The 25,404-nt window shown below is 50.6% G+C and overlaps 1 protein-coding gene across 1 annotated transcript in view; it reads right to left on the bottom strand.

Moving 5' to 3' along the window:
* Positions 1-350: 350 nt before the first annotated feature.
* Positions 351-25,404, bottom strand: part of Myo18b (myosin XVIIIB) — a 167,641-nt gene continuing 142,587 nt past the window's right edge. Inside the window, exons 38-44 of the mRNA XM_036171676.1 lie at positions 22,996-23,079; positions 22,042-22,179; positions 18,529-18,714; positions 14,162-14,298; positions 13,056-13,192; positions 7,365-7,676; positions 351-625 (exon numbers count right to left, since the gene is read on the bottom strand). Coding sequence (XP_036027569.1) covers positions 351-625; positions 7,365-7,676; positions 13,056-13,192; positions 14,162-14,298; positions 18,529-18,714; positions 22,042-22,179; positions 22,996-23,079 — 1,269 coding nt within the window. The remainder of the gene's footprint in view (positions 626-7,364; positions 7,677-13,055; positions 13,193-14,161; positions 14,299-18,528; positions 18,715-22,041; positions 22,180-22,995; positions 23,080-25,404) is intronic.

Genomic DNA, 25,404 nt, shown 5'->3' with positions numbered 1-25,404 from the left:
CAAAAGAAATGGCGTGGTGCACTTCTCAGAAAGTCAAAATGACAGGCTTCCTTCTTCCCCTAACAACCAAGCCAAAGCTACCTACTCCAAAAGGCTGAAGAAAATCTCCCAAGTGCTCGAGAGAGCAGGAAGAAAAGCTCCCTCCTAGGCTGGCCAGTCCTCATCAATAGTCTTGTATCGTTACATCTGCTCTCCTGGGAGATCGATCCGGGAGGATACAGAGAGTTGCTGCTGGCATTGGCAATCGATGCCAGACCCCAGCTTCCCTGGACTCGGAACAGTCAATGCTGTCTAGCTGAGAAACGGGGTGGAGGTGGGAGCTACTATTGGAGACAACGGTGCGTGCAACGTTAACGGCGAAGGATGCTAGTGAACAGCACGCAGCCAGGCACGGTAATGACAGTAAGACAATGGGGCCTGGCACAACGGTTTCCCATCTGCTGGGGCGAGACATGCTTTAGAGTGTCAGACAGCACAGACGCAAAGTCACAGCGTTGCAAAGGGACTCTGGTCACTTGATTCTTGCCACTTTCATACTCCTGCTCATTCTCGGATTTGAGGGTACCAGGAAGTCTCCAGAGGGGTTCAGGAGAAATTCTTATTTTCTGAATTGAAGGACACTGAGCTGGAACACAGGGCCTATCAGAGCCCAGATGTTACACTGAATCCTGACACAACACCCCACCATGTGACAACCCCCCCCCCCCCCCCGTTCAGGATGGGAAGCCTCTTCCATGACAAGGAGGCTCTGGAGTAGAGGAACTTGTGGTTGGCACCAGCAACTCCAACTCAGGTCCCCGGACCACCTGTGTCCCTATTGCCTGGCTATAAATGCAGAACCTCGGGCTGGGCATGGTGATAACCTCGCTGTGATCTTTAGCATTTGGGAGCTGGAGGCAGAGGGGTTATAAGTTCCAGACTAGCCTGGGCTATCCAGTGAGACTCAGTCTAACAAAACAAAAAAGACAAAGTAAACACACACACACACACACACACACACACACACACACACACACACACGCACACCAAGATCTATGGAAACCATGACAGTTCTCGAAAGCTCAAAGTGTAGAGTGGCCAGGCACCCAAGCTGTGCCCCTGGAACGCACCCTGCAGGGACTAAGACATTATCTATGGAGCCACCTTTAATTTCACATTCACTATTGCACTACCCAGAGCGGCCGAAAGGTAGACACAGACAAAGCTTACACACACTGGAGCTTTGGTCTACCAACGAGAGTGAAGCAGTGTCTTTTGCAGGAGTCTGGGTGGAACTGGAGATTTCCAGATAAATAAAGCCAGACACAGAAAGAAATATCATGTCTTTTCTGTCACGTGTGACATGTATATAAGGTGTGTGTGCACATGTGTGTGTGTGTGTGTGTGTGTGTGTGTGTGTGTGTGAGCATGCATGTGATAAGACATGAAGAAGAAAAGAAACCATTTGTGGGCAGGAAGAGAAGTATTGGGAGGTAACAAGAGAGAATGAGGGGAAATAAGAACAATGGTACACACACATGAGTAAGCCGCAGCGAAGCTGGACTTTGCATGCTAACGACACCTAAACGATAATCAAAAGGGACCCACAGGGCTGATGAGATGGCTCAGCAGGGAAAGCTTTTGGTCCCCAGTTCTGACAAAGACAGGAGTTCAATTCCGGGGACCCCCATGGTAAAAGGAAAGAGCCACCAGGTCCCCCAAGTTGTCCTCTGACCTGCACGTCTATGCCACGGCACGATCATACACACACAAAATGGTGTGATTGATTTTCAAAGTTTTTCTTTTTTAAGAAAGTCATGCCGAGGCCTTGTCCTTCCCGTCAGGTCAGCTTTGCTGATGTCACCTCCCCTGGTGAGTTGTTTCCTTTGGGTGACACTGGAGAGACACTGGCCCTGTGTAGAACGTACAGGCTTAGGAGCAGAGGCCGCTGGTGACCCAGTAGTTACCATTCCCCTCACTCTCTAGCCTTGGGTAAGGCCAGGCGTTCTACTGACAGAGCCCCTCCCTCATTCTGTGTAAACAGAGACTTAAGGGGTCCTTTGGGCAGAAGGCAAGAGTTCAGACTTAATCAAAAGGGCCATGGAAAGTGTCTGTGTCTACATCCCTGCAGACAGACGACCCAAGCTGCTTGCCCTGTTCTCCCCCTAAACAACACCAGGAAGGCAGCTCGCTGCATGGAACATGAAGCCGTGGATGCTCCCTCTGCACACTCTTGTGATGCTCCTCTGATAGAGTCTAAAATTATAACAGCCACTTGGCCACTCACGGTCCATTTATCCATTTATTGACTCCACAGGGAAGAAAAACACCGGCTGAGCAGTGCGCTCTCTTCCCTGCTGCATCTCAAGGTGATGGCCGGGCTGTGCGTGCCTCTCCCATGAACAGATTCATCACACCCTCCTCACGGCTGGGGCCTGCTGGGCCAGGCAGCCCATCAGTTCTGCTCCCCCTGGCACTTGGGAGCGCCTGAGTCTGGTGAGGGTTTGGCAAGGCATTGCCACTGAGGGCCTCCCATTTTCCCCCCTCAGTCTGCTGTAAGATTCTCCCATGATTTCCTGGGATTCTCCCATGCTTTCCCTTCGCCTCAGGCTCTCAATACACCTGTCTTGTCCCCTCTCTGGGGATCAGCAGCTATTCTGGGGGAGGCAGTGGCCTAAGCTGAGAGATACTGTCCTTCAGTTTGACTCTGTACTATAAAGTCTGATGGGTTTTGTTTTGTTGGTGTGTGGGGGGTTGGTGTTTTGAGACAGGGTTTCTCTGTATAACAGCCCTGGGTGTCCAGGATCTCACTCTGTAGACCAGGCTGGCCTCAAACTCTCAGAGATTCACCTGCCTCTACCTCCAGAGTGCTGGGATTAAAGGTATATACCACCATTGCCTGGCTAGAGTCTGGTATTTTGTGTGCATGTGTGGTGTTGGTAGTTTTTATTTGTTTGTAAACATTTGCAGACCAGACAGATACTCTACAACTGAGATGAATGTATTACAGGCCTGGGAGGTGCCTCTGTATTTCTTAAGCAAACCTAAGTGTGTGGTGAGCCTTTTCAGCCTTATGCTCCAAAGCAGAGAAGGCGATGATAGCCAATAAGACCAACCTGGCCCAAGACATGCATTTGTCAATGGAGTTCTATTGGAACACAGCTGCTCCATGTGCATCCTTTGCAGATACACCCATGCTCTGATGGCATGAGGTTCAGAGACCAAAACAGAGACCTTGTGGTCTGCAAAACTGAAATTCAAGAACCAGCCATGCAGACAAGATTTAGAGTCAGCCTTCAGACACCTATGAGTTCCACTTCTCTGTAACATGGAGCCTGGGCATCTGAGGATGGATGGGGTTTCTGTATTACTCGCTGCCTTAGATGGAATCACCTGGAGTCAGCTGCATCTGGGGCACAGCATCTGCACAAGCATTAGTTCACAGGGTTCAACTCAAGGGTTTAGCTCTCATTTGTGACTCAAGCGTCTCTTGCTCCTTGTATTTATTTCCTGGTTCTCAGATGCTAAGGTCTAAAGCGTGGATGACCAAGGATGCTATCATTCAAAATGTTAAGGTTTTGTGGGTCTGAACAGCAAGCAGCCATATGGAGAACTAGGCAAGCTCTGTAGTTAGGGAGCAGAAGGCATGGATGTTAATTAGCCAACATCAGAGTTCAGTGACTAAATTAATCTTTTTAAAAGGGCAGACTGGTTTTACCTTGTAGAAAAAAGATGACACACAGATGGGAGCTGGCAGTGTCCTTGTCCTGCACATCCTTCCTAAGGCACAACTGGGATGTGACCCAAAGGCTCAGGAGGGAATGAATGAGGCTCAGCCGAGCACACACATTACACTGGGGTCCCCACAAACACATCCCTTCTTTATAACTGATCTATGCCAAGACAGCAAAGATGGAAACTGAACAGGCAAGGCTTGGCCAGTTAGGGAGAAGTCCAGGAGGGAACAGAAAGGAATGTCAAATGGGAGGGGAGAAACCAGGTACCACACAAAATGCACAACTCGAGGTGGAGCCTGGTGTCCAATATGGTGGCCAAGTACCACCACCAAGCACTTGACCTGTGGCTGCACAGACAGGTTGGATTTCACATCTTGTCTCAATTGACACCACTCAAATGAAAACGGCCCTGTTGGATGGGCCTGCCAGGTTACCCAGCACTAGCCAACACAAGCCGGCTTCATGGGACCAGAGTCTGCCTGCTGAACCACCTCATACCTTGGTATCCATGTGCCATAAAGGGGCAGAAAGCATTGTGTTCATTGGCTCTTTGTGACTCAGCCATCACTCCAGGGGAGAAACTAGGGAAATGCCAAAGTGAGAGCCGTTGGTGCCTTAGCTTCTACACCCACGGTTTCCATGTGGAACACTCTAGAAGGCTTTGTGAGCCTGCCTTCTAAAATACAAAGGGCAGATGTGTGCTGTCAACCTGACAGACTGACACAGACAGATGCAGACAGCCACTACCACCCTGTCCTTTCTAAGAGACCATGGCCTGTTTTGCATAGGTAAATGTGTCCCAGAGCCACTCAATAGATAGCAAATACCTGTGTATTGGCCTGGGGACACAGGTTGACTTGGGGAGCCCACACTGGAAAAGTAATGCCGTGGTTACAGGAATCGCTAACAGCATGGGAAACCAGACAGATGTGTAAACAGAGGCAGGGCTCAGAACCAAACTGACCATGTGCTTGGGGTCTGTGTGGAGGAGACTTTGAGCATCAGCTCCCCCAGTGGTAAGGAAGCAACAGCATCGGGGTCACCAAGAGTCAGGATGGTTGTGAGTCTGGGGTAAGTAGGACTAGGGGTCTGTGATCTGCAGCCAGAGCTGTAGGCCCACTACGGGGCACTTCAAACACCAAGGTCAAAGGTCAAAGGTCAAAGGGAACCAGAGAGAATCCAGCTAAGAGAGGCCCACAATATGCTTAGGCCTGATAAATAATAGGGTGCTATGGAAACAAGGACGGCCAATCCTGAGTCAGTAACAGAAACAAGCCACGCCCACTCTTTCTGAGAGCAGCTCTAGTTTTGCATATGCAAATGTGCCCAAAAGCAGCAAGTAACCAGGACCTGGATTAAAACCAGCCTGCTCTTTCCCTCTGATCTGATCAAATCAGTCATGACTATCAGATGTCATCACAGGGAAGCCTGAGCTGTCCCCAGGCTCCTATATGAACATCATACCCACTAAGATGCAACCTATTTCTTTGATTATTTCTCAGTGTGCTGGCTGGCAAGCACAGCCTCACCCAGTCTTTTTTTTTCTTCGAGACAGGGTTTCTCTGTAGCTTTGAACTCACTTGGTAGCCCAGGCTGGCCTCGAACTCACAGAGATCCGCCTGGCTCTGCCTCCCAAGTGCTGGGATTAAAGGCATGCGTCCTCCATGAGGTAGTGGGAAGGGACCAGCTGAGCCTGAGGAGGTGCCTGGCTGAGAGAGGAACTAGTGGGAATGGAGAGGCCATCCTTGAGAAACATCAGCACCTCTGGATATATTCAAGTGAGTGCCAGAAGAACCAGCACAGATGAGCTGTGACCAAGGCCTGGGGTGGGGTGGACTAGAGGGCTCACTCACCATTTCATAGGTGCAAGGCATTGTCTCCTCAGTACCTCAGAATCCATCGTCTAGATGAGGTAACATCTTACCGCTGGTCAGGGTGATGATGGTAATGATGGTGATGACGGTGGTGATGGTGATGGTGATGATGGTGATGGTGATGGTTATAAGGGTGGATGATGGTGATGATTGTGATAATGGTGGTGGTGGTGATGAGGATGGTTATGAGGATGATGATGATGATGATAACGGGGATAATGATGGTGGTGAGGTGATGATTTTCATGATGGTGTTGGTTGATCATGGTAAAGAGGATGGTGTAATTAGTGGTTGTGGTTTACTACAGGCTCTGAGAGGACAGACAACACCAGGCAGGTGACAGATGGTGTTCAAGAGCTCCAGTGAGGAGATCAGCCCAGCTCTGAGGATTAGGAGGCAGCGAGTGCCAGTGGCCAATCCAGCCTTGAAGATGAAGCGGTACTGGGCTAGCACCTCACTCTCTCACGGCCACTGCCGCTTCTGCGGTGTGGTGGGAGGGCTGTTTGTCCTCTGACCCTTTATAGCAAACACCTGTTGACCACCAGGGTGGAGCATCCTCTTCTATCAGGGCTCAGGGGAAGCCGGCAGAGGCCCTCTGCTTTTGGCCTTCGGTTTGGTAAAAGGTGACATGAGCCTCCTTTTCTTTACTCTCACAAACACAAGAGGCTGGAGGATTCCCAGGAGGGTCTGTTTATAGGCGTCTCTCCAGCAGGATAATGGTCTCTAAGGCACAGACAAACGAATCACATGGTACCCCATCCCCCCCCCCCCCCCCCCCGCGCGCGCGCTTCACGTGAGCAGGAAGCGGAGACTGCGCCCAGCTGGGTGGATGTCAGCACAGACAGCTGCAAATTGCTTGAACAAGGACAGATGCAGCCTGTTTGTGCTTTCTCTTTCCATTTGAAAACTTCGCAAGGGGGGAGATGAGAACACCATTAGGGAAATGAATGTGTTCATTCTGATTATCCAAGTGGGTGTTGAACAAGCCCAGTGGCAGGCCAGGCTCCCAGTCGTTTACCTGGAGCTCAGCCAAGGAGAGGCTGGGCAAGGGTGCTCAGTGAAGCTGCTGGGATCCGAGCTCGGAGGAGGTGTCTGTGTGCTCACAGAATGTGGGGCATGGAGTCTGGGGAGACTGGAGAGGAGCCAATCGTGGTCTAGCCTTGTGTCTGTTACCAAGGGGCTGTATTGGGGAAGCTCTGGGAGACTCTGATTGTTGTGGAATATTATATTTAATTAGGCAAAGATGTGTCACATTTGTTTATGCTACAGACTATTTAACTATAAAGGAGTGTTCCATTTGTTTATGTTGCGTTTCTTTAATGATGTAAGGACGTGTTTAATTGTGTAAAGATGTGTTGCATCTGTTTCACCTTGCCTGCCTAAGGCACCTGATTGGTCTGATAAAAAAGCTCAACAGCCAATAGCTAGGCAGGAGAGGAATAGGCAGAGCTGCCAGAGAGAATAAACAGGAGGAGAAATCTAGGCAAGAAAGAGGAATGAGAGAAGGAGGAGGAGAGAATGAGGAACGTGTCCAGGGCAAGAAACCAGGCAGCCACCAGCCAGTCAGACAGAAGAAGTAGTGGAAGTAAGACACACAGAAGGAAAGGTAGAAGCCCTGAGGCACAAGGTAGATAAAGAGAAACAGGTTGATTAAGTTAAAAGTACAAGCCAGAAACAAGCCTTAGGTAGGCCAGGCATTCAAAACTAATAACAAGTCTCCATGTCGTGATGTGGGAGCTGGTTGGTGGTCCGAAAGAAAGAGAAAGCCTGGTACAGGTGATTATGATGGTGGTAATGGTAATAATAGTGGTGATTATGGTGGTGATGATGGTGATGGTGAGGTTGGTGATGGTAGGGTTGGTGATGATGATGATGGTGATGGTGGGGTTGGTGATGTTGGTGATGGTAGGGTTGGTGATGATGATGATGGTGATGATGATGATGGTGATGGTGGGGTTGATGATGTTAGTGATGGTGGGGTTGATGATGTTAGTGATGGTGGGGTTGATGATGTTGGTGATAGTGGGGTTGGTGATGGTGGTACAAATGGTGATTGTGATAGTGATAATGGTGAAGGGGTGAGGATCTCCATCATGGTGTTGATTAGTCACAGTAATGAGGATGGTGTTATTGGAGGGTGTGGTTTATTAGTTACACATAAAATCAAAGACTGAGTGGCTGGACAAATGAATGTGAGTCTTGCTGCTTCTAAAGAAAGCTTGCTCACCTATTCTCCTGTAAGTAACCGCGTCACCCACATCCCTCTGGCACCCATAAACCCACTGCTCTACCAGCTGGCCTTGGTGGAATCCTCTGTCAGGCAGGCTACCACATCTCCGCAGGCCAAGTCACACTGCAGTGGATCTGCTACCTTCAGGAGTGGGAAGGGAAATGTGGGCTTCCTCCTTCTTTTCCTCTCTTTGGGCAACCCTGCCCACCATGCATCCCAGCCCCAGAAACAACAGGAAGACAGGAAGCAGAGAAAGGGAGATTCAAGCAGGAGATAGGAAATCAAGCAGAGATGAGATATAAACCAATCACCAGAGGTCCCAGCAGGAGCCAAGGCATGTGGCCAAAGCTTCTGCAGGGGCATCTCAGAGGCTCCCCTCCCTAGAAACCACCATATACTATGCCAGCATTAATATTCTCCCAGTCTGAGTTTCTTTCCTGACTTCCTGTTGTGTGGTTACCATGGAGCTGACTCTGCTGAGTCAAGGCGGGACACACATCCTGGAACTGTCCAGTCAGAGATCACATCCTTCAGGCACCAGGGTGTTTTAGTTAGGAGTGGCTGTAGAATGGACCCCAAGCCAGTAACCAAAATCCACCAGACTCCATCCATATTTGGGGGCTTTGGGTTGGTCCGTTGGGGAGGAAGGGTCCTCTCTTCGCTGTGTTGAATGGAGTAGTCATTTCTCAGTGTGGCTCTATGGCCACTGAGATGGGAAACCTGCTGCAGAATGATCAACACAGAGGGGTGGGGAGCAGGGTCTAGTCAGGAGTGTGCTGGTCAGTGTTTCAACTGGAGCCCTGGTTAGAGTGTATGCCAATTCCCAGGGTGTAAATATTCCCATGGTGACTAGCACCTGGGGACTATGGTGATGTCATTGAAAAGAGCTGAGCAGAGCCCTGAGCAGCTGGTACAAACTGAGCCCAGAAGCCTGGACTGAGCCTGTAGCCATCCTAGAGTCCTGAAGCCCAGGGCTGGTCTGTTAGGTGACCTGGCGAATTCCCTTTTGCACACCCTAACCAGAGTTTGTAGGTTACTTACAACAACAAAGCCATAGCCTTGACACACTCACTAGTCCCTCCCTCTAAACACATCCCCTTCCAAAGCAGGAATTCTCCATGTACAGTCCACTCTGCCGCCCCAGCCATTGGTGCAGTCTCTTGCTGAAAGGCTCCTTTTTCTCATTGAGACCGACGCCCACTTCAGAATCGCAAACAAGGGCATCCCTAACTGCCCAGAGCGAAGTATAAGCTTCACAAGGAGGATGTCAAGGCAGTAAGAGTCTGGCTTACGAGACTCTGGATTTCCCTGGGACCACCGTTTTCTGAAGGATATGCAACTGTCAATGCTGCCCTCCTAGACGCCAGCCTGCTGGGCTTCTCTGATGTGTGATGGAGTGAGGCTTGTGATCTCATCTAAGCAACCCGCCTTGGATGGGTCTGAATAGTCTAATGTACACCTGCAGTATGCAGTTGGTGTCTCCCCCCCCCCCTTCCCTTTTTTAAGTAATTAACATTGTGGAGTTAAATGACTTTAATTCCCAGCAAAGTGACGAAAGTGCAGTTGATGAGGTCTCGGGGGATGTGATAGCTATCTGCTCCTCTGCGTACAGCATCCTGAGACTATACACACTGTCTATAATTGGTATTAGCAACCGTAAATTCTGATTAATTGCCAGAGAGCCACTTTCCAGCAGAAACAAAGCCACAAGCCAGGGAGTAATGGACCCAATTATTCCTAGGTAGGCTTTCAGTAATAGATTTTTTACTATCCGGATGCCTCATCTCGGAGGCAGACGCAGAGAAACTCATTTCATTAGATGCCAACACCTTCTGAATTGTGACGAGCACACTCGGTGTTTGGGATTAAAGATGGCGTGGAAGAAACCTATTGCAGAAACACCAGAGGCTGGGGAACCCAGGTCCTTACTCCCGTTTAAGACCAAGTTGCTTTGGTACTGGAATGCTTATAGGGGCCAGGGAGTGTGTCAGAGAGCACGGTGGTTGGAGAGACAGAGTGGGAACCCCCACGGCTGCCCTGCCAGCTCTGAGCATGAAGGGGACTCTGGGAGTGCAGAGTAAGGCGGTCTATGAATGCTGAGCCTTACATGTGTTGGGCATTTGGGCTACACTGAGATAATGGTAACCGGCAGTAATTAGGAAACTACCTCCCTGCTGGGGGACCATAAAGTATATTATTTACACCCGGCTTGTGGCCCCAAATGCCCTCCATATGGAACGACTTTTTAAATACTTCACTTCCCAGCCCAAATAATTCATCTTTATGAGCTAGAGTCCACATTTGCAAGCAGAAAATGCTCAGAGCTTTTGTAAAATCAACGCTAAGCCCTGGGCTGGGTGGACGCCTGGGGTAAGCTGTGGAAGGATGGTGTGCCAGGCTGCACACTGGACACATGGCCCACTGAGCACAAACCAGCATAAAGAAACAAAAACAAAATCCGACACAGAACAGGGTCTGGCTTTGGGCTTCTCAGGGATCTCCCTGGATGTGGGCAGACTCCAGGGGAAACAGGAGAAAGGAGAGAAAAGGGAATCTCTAGAAATCACAGGGCAGTCAGAGCCGAGAGAGGGGCCTACACTGCTTGTTTCACTGGTTTTTTTTTTTTTTGTGTGTGTGTGTATGTGTTGTGTGTGTATGTACTTGTATGGTGTATGTATATGTGTGTGTGTGTACATGTGTGGTGTATGTATGTGGTGTGTATGTGTGCACATGTAGTGTATGTGTGTGTTTGCATATATGTATGTGTGTGTACATGTGTGTGTGTGTGTGTGTGTGTGTGTGTGTGTGTGTGTGTGTGTGTGTGATGGGGTGTGTGTGTTGGGTATGGTCCTCCAGAGGTAGTCCACCATGTGTTTTTTGAGACAGTGTCTCTGTCTCTCACTGGGTCTTGGAGCTTGCCGATCAGGTTAGGCTGGTTAGCTAGCAGTCTCCCGAGATGTCTTCACAGAATTGGAACTGTAAGGTTTCTTCCCCCATGGGTGCTGGGAAGGAATGGAACTCAGGTCCTCATCTGGCATGGTAGGCACTTCACTCACTGAGCCACTGTCCCAGCTCCGATTATACTAAGTTTACAGAGCCCTAGGACTCAAGCCTTCTGGAACGGCACACTTAATTTTGAAAAGACAGATTTGACTCACACCCTTCTAAATCTAAACCTCTCTCCTTCCCTTCCCTACCCTGTGAGATCCCCACTCCAGGGAGAGTCACAGGCGGCACAGAGCTAGCGGGCTTGTTATTAAACTGTCAGCAGACTTGCAAGCGAAGTGTCAAATACCACTATTAGGAAAAATTAAATCATATGAATTGACAATGAAATAATTATATTAAAGACAAGAATGTCACATTTCTCCAAGATTTTACCAGCGCTTTTCTGTGATCCAACTTTCTGGAGTTTCGGTTTTATTTTATCTGTTAGGGGGATGACGTCTGACGGTGTCCTGTGTGCCTGGATATCCCCACTGTATGTTGAGTGACACTGTGCACTCAGCTTCAGGTGGGAGAATTTACACCTTGAGAATGGGCAGCCGCCAGAAGCCAGGGAATGCCTCCATAAGAGTCATCTGAGCACTCCCTGGCACTCACTCCGCTATCTGTCCCAGGGTCTGGTGGATACTGTGAGATCCGACTCACCCACGTATGATCCTCTGGGATGCTTTCTTTGTTAAAGTGAAATGGATGGGCACAGAGGTGGGGACAGGCCCCTCATTTCCTTAAGACCTGGATTTCTTTTCATTTTTTCCCATTTGAAGGTGGAAAATGCACCCCAAAGCAATGGTAGATCCATAATTCATGGGCATATAAAATTGATGCTGGGTTTAACAGAAGGAGAGCTGTAAGTGGCTGTCCATTAACTATTTATGAGCCCGCCAGGGCGCTGACAAGCCAGACGTGGGGAGGAGATCACACCCATGCTCCCATGTTTTATTTAAACATTATTAAAAGTACACAGTCTATGGAGAGGCTTTCAATTCCGCCCAGAATTGGAATCCACCGTGATGTTGCCTCTGGGTCTCAAAAGGGTACCACTGGGTTCTGATGGATGCTACTATCCTTTTTCTCTGTGTAGAAACTTAAATTTCTCCCTTTTCCCATTCTCAACTCTCTCTTCCCATGTGCCTCCTCTCCAGTTCCTTGTGACCTGGGGTATATCCCATGGTGTCCCTGAACCTCCACTGAGTCATCTGTAAGTTGGGACATTGTACAAATGCCACCCCAACAGTGACCGTGAGGATTTGCTCAGACCACCTGTAGTGAGCAACTTTGTCTCTTTGGGATGTTCAGTAATGTTTGGAGCCACTGATGGTACAGACTTGGAGCAGGGATGCTGCTTGTTCCCAGCGGATAGAGGACAAGGGTGCTGCTAAGTGTGTTAGAACATACCCTACAGCAGCCCACCCCTGAGAATTAATAACACTACAGTTGGGAAACCCTAAGTTACAATAAAAAGTAATAATTTTTGTGATTGTCCTGAAAACAAACTTCAGTGAGTAAACACCATGAGTCTAAGACGTTTGTGTCCAAAAATAGGCTGGAAGAGGATCAGGCCTGGGTTCAGATTCTTACTTTGTCACATACTAAGACATAGGAAGCATTGCCTGACTCCTCTGCTGGTAAAAATAAAGAATGAGAAGTAGATGTAAAGCCCTTGGTCCAGAGCCCAGCAGGGAGGAAGTGGGGGGCACCAGCTCTCACTGTCACCTAAACCACGAACTGAACTGACAGGACCCCCATGCCATAGAAGGTAGAGCGGGGGAGGGGGCAGATCACATCAGGAGAGGAGAAAGAAACCAAACGGCAGCTGGTGAGCACCTGCTGTATGCTATTACTTGGCACTTCTGCACACTGTCTCTTTCATCTTTACAGGCATTCAGTGGGCAAGTGGCTATACCCTGTGTTTCACAGGTGGGAGCAGGTTATGCCATCCTAGCTAAGGCATCCAAGGGTTTGTCCTTTCTGCTGCCCATTTATATCCATTTGGAGCCTCAAAGTGTGATGCTTTGGAGACAGGGTCTTCGCAAAAGTAGCTAATGAGGATGGTGAGGCTGGGTCAGGGTCTGGTAACAGCTTGAATATGAAATGTCCCCCCACAGGCTTACGATTTGCAAGGTCTTGGTGGCACTATCTGGGAGAAGTTCTGAAAACTCGGGGGATGAGGTCTATCTAGAGGAAGTAGGTCCTTGGAATTGACGTCATCCCTGAGTGCTCCCACATTGCCTGAGTGCTCCCATTTTGCCCTCTGCTTCTTGGCGAACCACGACGTGAACCGACCTCTCCACCACAGCTTCCCTACCATGATGGATCCTCGAAAGCCAGGAGCCAAATGGCCACAAGGACACGAACAGTCACAACAGCTGTGGAAGGATACACCGAGACAATCGGTAGAGAAGAGGAAGCCATGTGGGGACAGAAGTGGAGACCACCTGGTGCAGCCACCTGCCAAGGGTCACCGGGAGCCACCAGACTATGGAGAAGAGCACAGAGTCCCTCTTGGAACCTTCGGGAGGGCAGTGGCCCTGCCAACACTTCGATTTCAGACTTCTGGTCTCCTGAGTTGGGACATCATGGATCCTTCTTGATTTAGGACATCCGTTTTTTAGTAACTGTTATAAAAGCCCCGTAGGATCAATACACACTTTGATCTCCCAGGCAATAAGAGCAGTTAGTTCCATGAGTGACAAGGGGAAGGGAGGCAATTTGTCACTCACTGGCACGAGGCAGAAGGACCTGGGATGAGAAAGACTAGGACAGAAGGCTGAACAGTCAGGTTTGTAACCCCATAGCCAGTCTCTTTCTCAGGGGTCCTGGGTAGAGCCCGGGCACACAGCAGCCATTCTCTAGCTTTTTACTGAATGCTGTGTGAGACAGTGTCTGTGGAGAGCAGAGGACAGTGTTCAGGAATCAGCTCTCTCCTTCCACTGTGTGGGAATCCAACTCAGGCCATCAGTGTTGGTGCTGAGCACCTTCACCCACTGAGACATCTGGCTGGCGCCAAGCTGCTTCTGTAAGAGTCCACTCCTGCAGTGACTAACTTCTCCCACAGCAAGTGGAACCCAATCTGTCTGCATGGCAGAATAAGAGAGCAGGTGCTGATAAAGAGCCCGTGAGTCCTGCACTGTGCAGAAGCCGGTCTGAGCCACTAGGGAGGCCATAGGCAAAGGCAGAAAGCAAGTCAGGTAGGAAGGTGGTGGGTCTCAGTGCTGAAGTGTGGGGGTACGGTTGAGAAGCCCACAGGGGCTGTATTTCAAAGGCTCTGAAACTATCACCCTGAGGGGAAGGGGCTCCTAGCCAAGTGCCCTGTAAGTTTGCTCAGACAGGGAAACCTGTGTTTCCTGAGAGACGTAGCTTTCACCACAGGGATGTCAGGATGGAAGCAGGTGGTGGGGACGCTCCCCAACACCATCAGCCCCACAACTTCTCTGGACACCCGGTCCAGGGACCAAGCTGGTTCTCCTGGGCGCTGGGGCAACGGAAGAACAACAGATTATAAATTCAGAGACGAGCTGTCTCATACCCTGGTGACAAAGGGACTTGAGTGATTTAGAGACAGAATATTCTTCTCTCCACAATGGCACCCAGAGTTGCCAGGAATAGTACATCCACTAAAATTAATGGGCAGAGCTCATTTTTCTTATTTCGCAAGGAGAGACATTCCATTGGTGGGGTAATGGATGCTGATCTGGATGCATTGGTGAGCCAGCTGGGGGATCAATCACCCACACGAAACAGTTCACAGCCCTTTAAACCAACAACAGCTGTGACAAATGGAGCTGGCCAGGGACAGGCAGAAAGGAATGCAGACAGAAGATCCATCAACATCCTTGTGACGACTCATGGGTCCCAGGGGCCTGGAATCCTTCTTGGTCTCCTACAATGGAGCCATTTTTCAGCAGGGCAGAACCAAAAGGATAGGGCTATCTCAGGGAAGACTTCAGCACTAGACACACAAGGTCAACAGCTCCAGCTCTGTCATCCCAGGTGCTACTGCCCTGGGCAACCTCCCACCTCTGCCCCTTTATGTTCTCGGCCTGGCAGAGTTGATGGTCAATATTTCATCAATATTCAACAAACGCAACATTCATTGAGACAATCAGTGGATAGCTGAAGGATGGGTGAGTGGATGGATGGATGGATGGATGGATGGATGGATGGATAGATGGATGGGTGGATGGATGAATGGAAAGATGATTGGATGGGTGCATGGTTTAATGGGTAGATGGATGGGTATGTATGGGTAGATGGGTGGATAGACAGATACACAGATGAACAGTTGAATTATGGAGTTAGGAAATTAATTACCTTTCTTCCTTCTGGGAGACTTTAATTCTAAAATGGAAGGTGCAGAGAGCAACACTTTGCTCTAGAACATGGATCTGTGGTGGCAATGCTGTGCATGGGAAGAAGACTCAGTGCTGAGTGGAACATGGCTCTGAGATTGGTCTGTGAGTGTTCTGGCTCGTTGTAGAGGAGGCTGCAGCTGTGCAGCTGTGCACAATGCACTAGTGATGAGTACTGTGTTAGCCACCTCTCTGCTACAGTAACAAAACCCCTGAGACAAAGGTTAGTCTGGGCTCATGGTCAGAGGTCAAAGTCCTGGGCCTCTTGCCCTGCTGCTTCAGAACACTGTGGGGGAACGTGGCGGAGGCAGCTACTCCACTTACAGAAGCCAAGCAGCAAAGAGAAAGGTGGGAAGGGGCTGAATCCAGATACCCCTTCACGGGCATGCCCCCGAGGGACCTAACTTCCTGCCACCACACCTTGCCTCAGAAAGGCCAGGACCCAAGTTGTAACAGTTCTGTTTTTCCCAGGGGTGGGCCGGTTTCAGGACGCCTAGCCCACCATGGTGCTTGACACACAGTAGGTACTCTGAGGACACGTCTAACATGAATGAATGAACCAGCGCTCTAACTTCTGCGCAGAATTGTGAGAGGAGGATACAAGGGAGGATGTGCTGGTCCTGGCCATGACCTTGACCAGGACAGATGGAATAAGATCTATGAGAAGCCTAAGGGTGGTCCCAGGATACCACAGCAGGGAGACTGGCCTTAGCAACAAGGTGTCTTCAAAGGACAGCAAGCACCTTGTTTCTCCAGTGACCTCACTTCCATACAGTGGGGACCTTGAGACCCCCCTCCTTCCTCATCATGCCTGTCCAAGCCTGTGTTAGCCCAGAGCTCTCTCTTCCTGCCACAGAGTCCTGGGAGCCCAAAGGCCAGGAATATATGGGTAACCTGGGGACAGCCACTCTTAGCAAGAGGCTGTGGTGATTTGAATTGGAAATGTCCCTTCAAGCTCACATTGTTCCCAGTGTGTGGCCCTCCTTTGAAGGTTCTGGAGCCTTTAGGCTGTAAAGCCTGGTGGGCTGAAGTCGATCACCGTGGGTGGCTTTTGAAGGTTAAATTCCTCCTTGGTTCAGGTGTGTTCTTTTCGGTCTCTGCTCTGCACTGTGTGAACAGATGCTGTCACCAACCTCTGCTGTCACTGAGTGGGTAGCTCCCACCCGGTGCCTTCACAGTCCTGAGGGCTGAGAGCTCTGGAAACCTGAGCCAAGATAAGCCCCTGCCCCCAGCTAAGGCTGTCTCTGTTGGGTGTGTCAGACACAGAGTCAGAGTGATGGAAGTAACCAATACAAACCACCTCCAAGTTGACTTGTCCATGTCAGCCTTGCTCACCCCAGAGGCTCACCTACAGGGACCGTGGGATATGCCAGAGGCCTTTGTCATGGCAGCTGAGCAAAGGTGAAGCCTGAACTCCTCGGGTGAGTTCCGGGTGGCCTTCCCTGACACATGTCCACCCAGGATTGTGAATGAGAGTTTATTTGCAGGATCAACACAAACTCCATTTAGGGTGTGCTCCAAACCCAGGGGTAACCGTCCTCACAAGTACAGAGGGACAGCTGAGGCCTGCACCCTCAGGAAAAAAGATTTGTGGAGATGGAGGAACAGACTAAAGCTTTGCTGCCAGGACCTGCAGCCACCAGGAGGCAGGGAAGGTGGGGGATGGGGGGGGGGGGGGGGGTCTTCAGAGTGAGTATGACCCGGCATGCTCCATTTCAGACTCTGATTTCCACCACATTTGAGACCTCAGTCTGTGGCTTTAACCACACCCAGTTTGCAGTCCCTTGTTATGATACCCACAGTGGACATAGCTCAAGATTGCTCTGAGACGTTCCAAACTGCCTGGGGCTTTTGCAACAGCGACATCTGTCTAATTTTCCCAGTAGTTGAGGGTTTCTAAAAAGCTGCACATGACCCTAGGAACGCAGGCATGGGGAGGGGGGGATGGAAAAGAGGGAGAGAGGACATGGGAGCAGGGAGACAGTCCAGAGGGAAGAAAAGCTGCCATTGGACGGACCAGTGTGTCCGCGTGTGCAGCCAGCTAACAAAGACATCACAGGAGATGGAGGGTAGGGTGGCTTTCCTCCTGGCTAGAGCTGACACAGACAGGTGGTGACATGGGAAGTGGGCTGCTAATGAACCCTGCTTGTCAACTGGAGGGAAGCCTTTCTCTCCCTCAGGGCGGGAGAGAAAACTCCAGTCAGGGACCTGGACTTGTCTGGGGACCTCAGTCTTTTTACAGCACCTTGCCTGTCACCACACAGGCAGCTGACCTGTCAGGGGTGGAGCTGACAGCTAGACTCTGGCATCTGGAGGATGGTAGCTTGAGAAACTCATTTACAGCGGAGGACAGTGGGTAAGCCCTGTCACAGGTCAGCAGGGGAAATGATCTTACTTTGGGGACCTTTGGGACAGTGTTAGTGCAGGTTCACTTACTGGAAGACTGAGTGACAGTGGGCAATGGGGGGGGGGGGATGCTGCCCCTCCCCCCACCATTGCAGAATAAGAAGCCTGAAGACTTCGATATGCCTGTCCCCAAGACTGATGCTGTCATGTGCCCTGGGATCCCTACAGGGAACTGTTCTTAGAACAAATAATCAAAAGACGAAGGAAATTCCCACATGGCAGAAAACAAATTTAAAAAGTACTTGGTCCATGCCGTAGACATAAAGAGGCCTATTGACTAGACCTACAGACCCATGTGACCTCAGGCAAATGACTGTCCCTTCACTGAGCCTCTTTTTGGCTTGTTGGATAGCCTAGGGCCTCAGTTTCCCCCTCTTCATGAATGACATAAGATTCCCACAGGAAGCATTTCACTCAGAATGGGTACACTGTGCCTGCTCAGTACAGGATGTTCTAGACACCTCTTCCATTTTCTGCATTTGTTATCTCTGCTCCAAGCCCAGAAACGAATCCACATTTACCACAAGTAGCAACTGAGGCCTCAGTTTCCCCACTCTGCACACTACAGTTGCTGTGAGCATTCCACACCGTGACAGGAGCTGAAACACCAGGAAAGACAGACACAATATTCCCCTCCATGTTGCCTGAGGCCACCCTGTCCTTGGCCTTCCCTATATGAGGCAGAGACCACTGGCCTGAATCTAGATGCTTCCAGCCACAGAGAAGGCCATTGGTTGGCTTTGGGTACACCTCAAGAGTTCACAGCCAACGTCAGTGTTATCTCTCAGCCCATACCTTCTGTTTCTCTCTCCTTGGTAACCCTCACCAAAAAGGCCAAGAGGGCAGCCTGGAGTCTGCCATCACGAAGGCATCCCTACCCACAAACTAAGTTTCTACTCCAGGTCAGATGCTCAACTGCACAGGTACCCTCGAGGGCCAGGCCTCACCAGCTCCATGCAGCGACGGCTGGCCTCTTCTTCCCGCTGTGCCAGTTCCTGCATCTCTGCCTTGAGCTCCTCCAGGCGCCGCTGATAATATTGGCTGTTTTCCCGCTGTTGGGCCTCTGACTTGGCTGCCTGGGACAGCTCCTCGCCCATCTTGATCAGGCTATTCCGAAGCCGGATTACTAGGACCTGGGAAGAGCAGAAAGCATGGTTGATCTTACCTGGAGAAACCAGAGGTCCAAAGCAAGGTCTCCAAAAAGTGGGGTCTTTCCCTGGGGCCAAGTGATCCAGGTTAAGAATTGTGGTTTCAGTCTGGGCAGTACATTAGAGTTGACCCTGTTATCAGGGTCACAGGTGAGGCATGAGAACAGGAGAGCTGACCCCGCCCCCTCGCATGCCCCCTACAGCAATCTGGAGAGAGGGCCCTGCACCTTGACTGAGCAAAACAATAGAGCTGGCCCTATGACATGAGTGGGGGGGACCCAGATCTGAGGGCCCCCCGCTCCTTGCTGCAGGCTGCACTCAGCTAGCTGAGGGAGTGCTGCAGAGCTCACCTGGGTAGTGACCATGAGGGAAAGCTAGTGAGCTGCCCAGCCCAGCTACCAGCCAGACTCAGAACCAGGGCTATGAGTTGACCCACCCCAACATCCACTGAATCTGTGAACTGTTGGAGCAGGATCTGCATGACACAGGACAACAGGATTTCCAAGAGGAGCCCCAGGGAGACCCCATTGTCCCTGGTGTAGCAGAAAGCAGAGGCCTCGAGCCAGACCAATGACTTGTGGTAATGAACACTTGCAAGTAAAGACGGACAGACTGAAGGGTGAACTGGGTGTCTCAAGGGGCCATGCCACAGCTTCCACAACAAGACTCTTCTTTTTTGTTTCTTTGGTTTGGCTTTTCTTTTAAATTTGGTTTTGTTTTGGGGGGAGGTTGAAAGGGCAGAGGGCGAATGCGAGGGGACAGGGAGATAAAGGGGAACAGAATGCTTGAGGTGAAATCCACAAAGAATCAACAAAAGTAAAAAGAAAAATTTTTTTTTTTTTAAATTGTGGTTTCTTAGTCTTCCTCAGGGAGGAACACTGACTGGGTTATCAGTATCAAATGGTCAGTCCTGAAAACATGCATAGAAGTAATATTATATAGATCAAGCAGGTTATATTTAAGAATATATATGTTACATACATATATGCATGTAACAACAATCAAGGAAAAAGAGGCCGTGAATTTGAAAGAGAGAAAGGGGGGATAGATGGAAGAGCTTGGAGGGAGGAAAGGAAGGGGAAATCATGTGATTATATAATAATCTTCAAAAAGAAAAGAAAAATGAAAAACAAAACAACAATTAAATGAAAAAAAATTGTGATTTCTGCCTCCCAAAATAAAAATTCCCTTTGAAATAAGAACTATCCTGAGAGACTACGGGACAAACACATAGAGAATCTGCTTCCAAGAGGCTCTGGGTTCAAATCCTGCCTCTGCCTCTTTCTGCTGTATGACCCTCCATAAGTGATTGGTCCTGTGGGGGTGGGGGTGCTTGTGTCTGTGTCCCAGAGCACTACCAGGATCTAACATGTTAAGATGGACATTCGACGAAATAGGGCCACAGAAGGGAGCCTGATAATCTTGATCCCATGCCTCCCGAGGTCTAGGAAGTGGAGGGCACCCCAGAGACACAGTCATGCTGGATTAACATCTGCTCAAACAAACTTTTGGCTTCGGGGTTTACAAACGGGAGTCTTGGGTGAGGTCACTCCTCTCCACCCTCGGTGCTGTGCCTTTCCGGGGGGCAGAAACCCGTCAGATATAATGAGGGGATGAAGACACAAGCATTCTAGGCACCCCTGGACACTAGAAAAACCTCAGGGTGATCGGATTCATTAGGCAGCCAACAAGCCTGGAACCCATTGATCTGTGGGATCCCGGGGAGGGGGGGGCAAACAGCAGAGTGTCGAAACAGGCAAGAGTCATGTGACTGTTGTCATGTGACTACTTCTAGCCTTGCTGGGAATTCTGGGAGCTATGATTGGAAGAGATAAACTCAGGGTCAGACATTATCACCCAAAGGGGAGCTGCCCCTTTAGGCTCCATTTTAGAGATTGTCGGGGCAAAGAGGGAGTCATGACAGCGTCTCCAGTGACCCTTGGCAGCAGGGACACACTATGTTTAGATAACAGTGACAGAGTGACAGTTACAAGGCTGGGATCTTTCAGGTGCTACCATCCTTCTATCAGTTGTCTATGCTAGAACTGAATAAGAACTCCATAGAGCCAGCATGGCATAGGCAACCATTCAGCACAGTCTTCAGTATTCCCAGGGCTCTAGAGGGCTCCTGCCTGGGTGGTCCCTGGAGCTGCTTGGAAAATCTATGAAGGTCAAGATCAACAAGTCTTTCTCTTGTTTATCCATAGCAGTCATATCAAAGACTGCATGTCCTGGGGTTAGGAGAGTCTCAGAATGAGGGGCAGGGCCTTTCACATCCAAACACGCTGTGGTAAAGGGGTAGGGAGAGCTGCAGAGAAATTAGAACACAGACCCTCGAGGGGAGGGTCAGGGCAGGTGTCAATCAATTCCTATCTGACCCTCAGCTTGCCTTTGGGGGCCATGCTCTCACTCCAATGGTGAGGCCTGTCCTTTCTCCCCACCCTGCACAGTGTTACTGAATGTTAAGCACAGAGTGGTATCGGGGAGGATTTCAACAATGGAGGTAAACTCTATAAATGCCCCATGCCCTTGGTCCACAGAAGTGAACACACACTGGCATGATCACCTCAAGATTGATGTCAACGTCCTCGCCAAACCTCATCTAAGCCCACTCAGGTCTTGTTACATGGCAGACCTCATCCTGGAAGCCGGCTGGGCTCTCCACGTTGGAAGGCTCCATTTGAACAGTCGTGGCCCTATTCCATACTGTGTCTGTCTGCTACATGCCAACATGGAGCTTCACAGACGGGTGTGAACAAAATTGCCCACAAATAATTTGAAGTATACAAGAGGGTGAGTAGATAGGCAGAGATGGGTAGAGTGGTACCCATGGACTCAGGGGTGGGCCATGGAGCCTGGGGCTGAAGAAGAGAGGAGGAGGGAGAGGGAGGAAGGGTGGAGGACATAGGAGAGGAGGGTGATGAGAGTCAGGGTAGAGACAGGTTAAAGAGGAAGGAGTGGGTTGAAGATGTGATGGGACGGAGGAGGAGGAGGGGGGGAGGATGGGTGGGTGGGTGGATGGATGGGTGCATGGTCGGCTCCAGGAAATATACAGAAGAACAAAGGATTACAAAGAAAAGGGAGACATGAGAACAGATGGAGTGGTCAGATTTGTCTCAAGCTAGGCATTCACACCAAGTGATGAGATGCAGAGGTGGGCTCACACAGCCCTCCCTGCCCAGCCCCCAGAGGCTCAGGTGTCCTAGGTACCTCACACAGTCCTCCCTGCCCAGCCCCCAGAGGCTCAGGTGTCCTAGGTACCTCACACAGCCCTCCCTGCCCAGCCCCCAGAGGCTCAGGTGTCCTAGGTACCTCAAATCTCTTCATCTGCACCTTCTGAAACTCCGTCCTGTTCTCCAGGTCGCAGATGACAGCCTCCTGCCTGCTGACAATGGCACGGTCCACAGTGGACTGCTCCAGGTACTGGATACGAAGCTGTGCCACCTGCAGCTGGGGCACATTGAGGAGTCTACTGGCACCATTGACCCCCGAGTCCTACCCCTGTCCTCTGCTCAACTGCTACACGTTGACCGTCCCGGACATAGGCCAGCACCGCTAACCTTCACACTAGCCCTGACCCAGAGCAGCAGGTGCTGAGAGGTGACACATCCTGAGCCTTCTGGGGACCCTGCTATGATAAAGGGCCAAGCTGCCTGGGGAGAAACTCCTGCATCTACAGACACAGCAAGGGAGGCCAGGCGCTTACAGCCTGCTTTCTGTTTATGTGAGCAAGGGCGTGTCATTTCCTGTGTGAGCTTCCATGTTCCCATTTTCATCACGGGACCAGCGGCCAGCCAGTGGCTAGTACTGCTTCTCTCTTTGTTGGGCTTGTTGGAACTCAGCGCCCAAGTGTGATGAGACCTGGCCAGGCTGACAGGTGGGAGCATCAGCACAGGGCTTCGGGAAGTTTGTGGCTGAAAGTGTCCAGCTCTGTACTGAGGTTTAGAGGGACTGGGGTTCCAATGGAAGAGCTCCCAAAGGGGTGTGGGCCTGACTCACAGGCATCCTCTCTTTTTTGGGGGAGAGATTTCTCAGAGTGGGAGACAGGAGCGAGAGAGAAGCCTGCCCTGAATGGAGCATGGGCCACCTGTGTGGGGGCAGGAACGGGCAACAGTGAGGAGAGTGGGTGGATCTGTCCGTCTGTCCACTAGGATTGTCTGGATTCACTTGGCACACGACTGAAGTCGAGCAAATGACCGGGTGGTGATCCCGAGGGCCCCGAGGGAACCTCCCCTCTCCCACAGCATGGCGGCTCTGGGCACATACTTGCTCCCGCAGCTTCTGCTTCTCCTTCTTGGCTTCTTCCAGCTGCAGCTGCAGCTCCTGAATCTGCCCGATGTCAGCAGCAGACTGGTGAGGCGGGAAACAAGATGAAGAAACCCTCTCGAGAGCCACTTCTTCCCCGACCACAGGTCCCTCTAGCAGAACTTTGGTGACAGCGATTGGGCCTTAAAGGTTGCCTCTTACCCCTTCCCAACACCCCATCTCTGTTTGCTGAGTCATGGCTTCCTAACACCCCATCTCTGTTTGCTGAGTCATGGCCTCCCAACACCCCATCTCTGTTTGCTGAGTCATGGCTTCCCAACACCCCATCATCTCTGTTTGCTGAGTCATGGCTTCCCAACACCCCATCTCTGTTTGCTGAGTCATGGCTTCCCAACACCCCATCATCTCTGTTTGCTGAGTCATGGCTTCCTAACACCCCATCTCTGTTTGCTGAGTCATGGCTTCCCAACACCCCATCATCTGTTTGCTGAGTCATGGCCTCCCAACACCCCATCTCTGTTTGCTGAGTCACAAGTTCCCAACACCCCACCTCTGTTTGCTGAGTCATGGCTTCCCAACACCCCATCTCTGTTTGCTGAGTCACAAGTTCCCAACACCCCACCTCTGTTTGCTGAGTCATGGCTTCCCAACACCCCATCTCTGTTTGCTGAGTCATGGCTTCCCAACACCCCATCATCTGTTTGCTGAGTCATGGCTTCCCAACACCCCATCATCTCTGTTTGCTGAGTCATGGCTTGTAGTGGGTAGCCATTCCAGCCTTGGCCTGGAAGTTCCAACCTCCACTGAGGCTTCAGTAACTGTCATGCCTACAAGGCGGGGCTGAGAGAGGACGCTGAAGACCCAGGATCCAAAGGAGAGGTCTCCCTTGGTGTCCAGACCCTGGACACTGGAGGTAGACCGAGCAGAGTTCTCCAGAGAACACCGCCAGGCTGCGCCATACCTTTCCCAGACCCTACAACCTACCTATCCCTTCATGTGTAAGTTACCCCACAACATAAACCTCCCTTTTAACTATGTGGAGTGGCCTTAATAATTTCACCAATAATGGCTCCCCAACACCCCATCTCTGTTTGCTGAGTCATGGCTTCCCAATACTCCATCTGCTTGCTGAGTCACTCCATGGCATCAGCTTAGGGATTCAGTGGTTGATGTGTTCTTCCTGACATACATGGCAGAGCCTGGAACAGATGGTGTTGCCTGTGGTGCCAGCACCACATCCCAAGAGTGGCACTGTGGTTTGAATGTGAAGTGTCTCCCACAGTCTGGACAGAAGGAGGGGCTGCTTGCCACCAAAGGGCTTTTGGAAAGTGAGAGTCAGGATTCTGCCTTCAAGGATAGTTTAATCCATCCATAAATCTTAAATTTGAATAGGCAGTTGGTGGAACTGTAGAAGATGCAGTGTAGATGGAGGAAATAGGTCACTTGGGGTCACAGGTCACAGGGTGTGCCCTGTCCAGGCTCCTTCAGGCCAAAGCTCTGCTGCTTCCTGTCAGTCATGAGCCACACACTCTTGCTACAGTGATGTCCTTCCCAAGCACCTGGGGCTGAACAACCAGGTACCAAACTCCTGAGATCATGAACCCGGGGACTCTTGTCCTCCAGCGGCTTCTATCCAGTCATGGCAATGATAAAACCAACTTGGGAGGGAAGCACTGTGTATGCCAGAGACTGGGAACCTGCTCTCAGACACCAGCCACAGTGAGCCAGGGACTCCCTGCTCCTTGGCATCCTCATCTGACATTGGGCTGAGTGTCTGCACAGCCCCCTCCATTGTTTAGTTCCAAGGTCAGGGAGAGAGAAAGCGGAATCACAACGCCTGTAGGATGTGGAGGCGACAGCTAAGCTTGGCAGTCTCTGAGGAGCGAGGTTCCTGAGGATGTGGAGGCCTCTTGGCTCCTGCTCTGCCGTGTGTATGGTTTTGCTCACTTGTCACAGCACATGTATGTTCTCCACTTGTGACCGAACAGAACAAATTCCACATCAGACAAAATTAACCACAACTCAGGCACAGGCACTCTATGGTGGTGGCTGTAACCCTGGTGATTGTTCCTTATTCTGGTTACATCTCTGTGTATTGCAGACATGCCTGGCATTGGTCTTTGGAGGCAAGAGGACATGCCTCCTGGATCACTTCTGGGGATGAGAGTGAAGATGTTCAGTGCTTCTGGATTGAGTTCATATCACCTAGGATACGGTCAGGAACCTGCTGGACGCCTCGGCCTATCCCCTCCTCCAGCCAAAGCTCTAATTCTTCCCAGCCACCTTGTCCCCTTGCTGCTGAGGTCCACATCACACGCCTCGATTTCCCTCTGCTTTGCCTGACCCTGTGGCTTTGAGTGCCCAGCCCCATGCCTCAGCTCCAGACTCCTTAGGACAACAGTTGAGTTG

Source organism: Onychomys torridus, chromosome 22, assembly GCF_903995425.1.
Source record: "Onychomys torridus chromosome 22, mOncTor1.1, whole genome shotgun sequence".
In the NCBI taxonomy this organism is placed as follows: Eukaryota; Metazoa; Chordata; class Mammalia; order Rodentia; family Cricetidae; genus Onychomys; species Onychomys torridus.
The sequence above is the reverse complement of the archived record's forward strand: the minus strand, read 5'-3'. Positions and strand labels throughout refer to the sequence as shown.